At 57.3% G+C, this 2,086-nt stretch overlaps 1 protein-coding gene across 1 annotated transcript in view; it reads left to right on the top strand.

The window, feature by feature from the left end:
- Positions 1-2,086, top strand: part of LOC109295459 (disintegrin and metalloproteinase domain-containing protein 20-like) — a 68,320-nt gene that overhangs the window by 60,286 nt on the left and 5,948 nt on the right. The window contains 2 exon segments of the mRNA XM_019514310.1: positions 168-209; positions 311-488. Coding sequence (XP_019369855.1) covers positions 168-209; positions 311-488 — 220 coding nt within the window.

Raw genomic sequence — 2,086 nt, 5'->3', positions numbered from 1 at the left:
GGTGTGGGTCAGCGTGCTGGGTGGTTCCCTGCAGCATGCTGCGGGGTGCACGGGGGAGCTGAGAAGGGAGGGGGCTGGGCTTCAGGCAGCCAGGTGGGGCGGTGAGCCTTGGGAAGGTCAGGGGGCCAGGGGCATGAGGCGGCCTTGTGCCGTGGCCAAGCCAGGAGGCTCGCGGGCGCTGCCCGAGGCGGGGTTGCTCGGGCTGCCCTGTGGAGATGGGGAAGGAGCGGTGTGTTGTGGGGCTGGGTGGTGGAGGGCCCATTGGGGAGAGGGGGTGGCAGTAACTGGGGTTGTGGTGCGTGAGTTGCAGGTGTGCAACAGCAAGGGTAACTGCCATTGTCACGCGGGCTGGGCCCCACCCGATTGCCTGAAGCCCGGCTCGGGGGGCAGCGTGGACAGCGGCCCCGTGCACAGAGGTAAGCAGAGCAGCCCGGGGTGGCCAGGGGGGCTGTGGGCCGCAGCGAGGGGTGTCGGGGTTCTGCTCGTTTGCCTGCTTTGCAGGGTGGATGGACTTGAATGGAGGTGTGGTGTTTTTAGTCCCGATGGGAACCAGCCAGAGAGAACCCTGGTGCAAGTGACTGGTTTTGAAATGCAGGCTGCTGCAGATACTTGTTTGCGCGGGTGTTGAACGGCGGTGCTGAGCTGATGGCTAAAACCTGGTAAATGGCCATCTGTATACAGCTTGGTCCCTAATGCTGTTTGTCCGTGTGCCTCAAGTGTAGTCCCTCTCATGGGCGAGGCACCGTGAGATGCATGCTGTCCATCCGCATTCTGCGACATAGATGTTGTCTGCCCCGGGTCTGCTGTTGTGGCGAGTTCCTGGAGCCAAGTGGAAATAGGCCTTTTTTTGTCCTGCTTTTCCTCCTTGTGCCTGATGTTTTTTTTGTGAGGTTGGAGCGACTGCTCGCCCAGGAGGAGAGGATTTGCCCGGTGTCTGCAGAGGAAGCGAGGGCCGCCCCTGAAAGAACTGTTTTCAAGGTGGCTGGTGAAGGATTTCCACCTGGTCAGGGGAGCGCCTTGGTTTGAGGCATCATCCACACAAGCATCTATGAGAATAGGCTGGCTTTTAACTGAGGGGGGCTGAGCGGCCGGCTGCAGAACCACCCGGAGCGTTCTGAGCCAAAGCTGAAGGGGTCCAACGGTGGCTTTCTGGCACTTCTGGAGAAACGCTAAAGTCTTTGGCAGGGAGATGTGGGTAATGGGTGCCATGGCCATAGGTGACTAAGGAGGTGATGTCTGTGGCAAAGTGGTGCATGCAGCCCATTGTGTGGTCTTGTCAGTGCTGTTGCCGTGGCTTCTCAAATCCTGGTTTGTGGGCGGTTCCTGAGGCACCTCTCCTTTTGGAGGGAGAGAGGCGATCCTGTCCCGTGTTGCCATGTGGGCATGGGTGCCTGGATCATTGTTGGTTGCTTCTGCAACTGTGTCTGACAGGCGTTGAGTGGCGGCTCTGGATGGATGGGAGGCCAAAGTCTGTGCTGCTGATGTGGGATTCTGCAAGAGAGAAATTTGGATGTTTTGTAAATTGGTTGCCTTTGCAGCTCTTTCCACTCTTGCAGGTAGGTCACTGTTTCCCTAATGTTTTTTGGCTCGTCTTTCCAGCAAGGGGGCTAACCTGACTCTCAAGAGGGATGGCTCTTGGTGTGTGCCCCCTCGCATTTGAAGGTGACACGTGTGGGATGGGGGCTGCCCTGGAAAAGCACAGTAGGGCTGAGACTGCTCCAAAATTGGGGGAGTGCGACAGCTGCTTTCTGTCCTGTGTGCTTGGATGATTTAGGTTGTAAACCTCAGTAATGGATGAAATGAGCTGTAGAGCTAAACTAGCCTTTTTTTTTTTTTTTTCCTTCTTTTCGCTCTCTGTCTCTATCTCTACAACCCTCAGCGTGGCACAACTGTCCTTGTGGCGCAAGGCCACGAGACGGTGTTGGAGAGGAAATGCCTTAGCGGATGGAGCGGTCAATTTGAGTCACTGCCTCCTGACGTGTGGTTTTCATGGGGGCCTCTTTTTTGTTTTGGGCACCGGGCCCCACGTGCTGAACCTTCCCAGAGAGGGTGCCTTGGGGTGAGGTGGCTGAGCTGGTTCTGATGT

Source organism: Gavialis gangeticus, unplaced genomic scaffold (genome assembly GCF_001723915.1).
Source record: "Gavialis gangeticus isolate Ggan-Ray unplaced genomic scaffold, GavGan_comp1, whole genome shotgun sequence".
Taxonomy (NCBI): Eukaryota; Metazoa; Chordata; order Crocodylia; family Gavialidae; genus Gavialis; species Gavialis gangeticus.
Note: the sequence above shows the minus strand (reverse complement) of the source record. Positions and strands in the feature narration are given on the sequence as shown.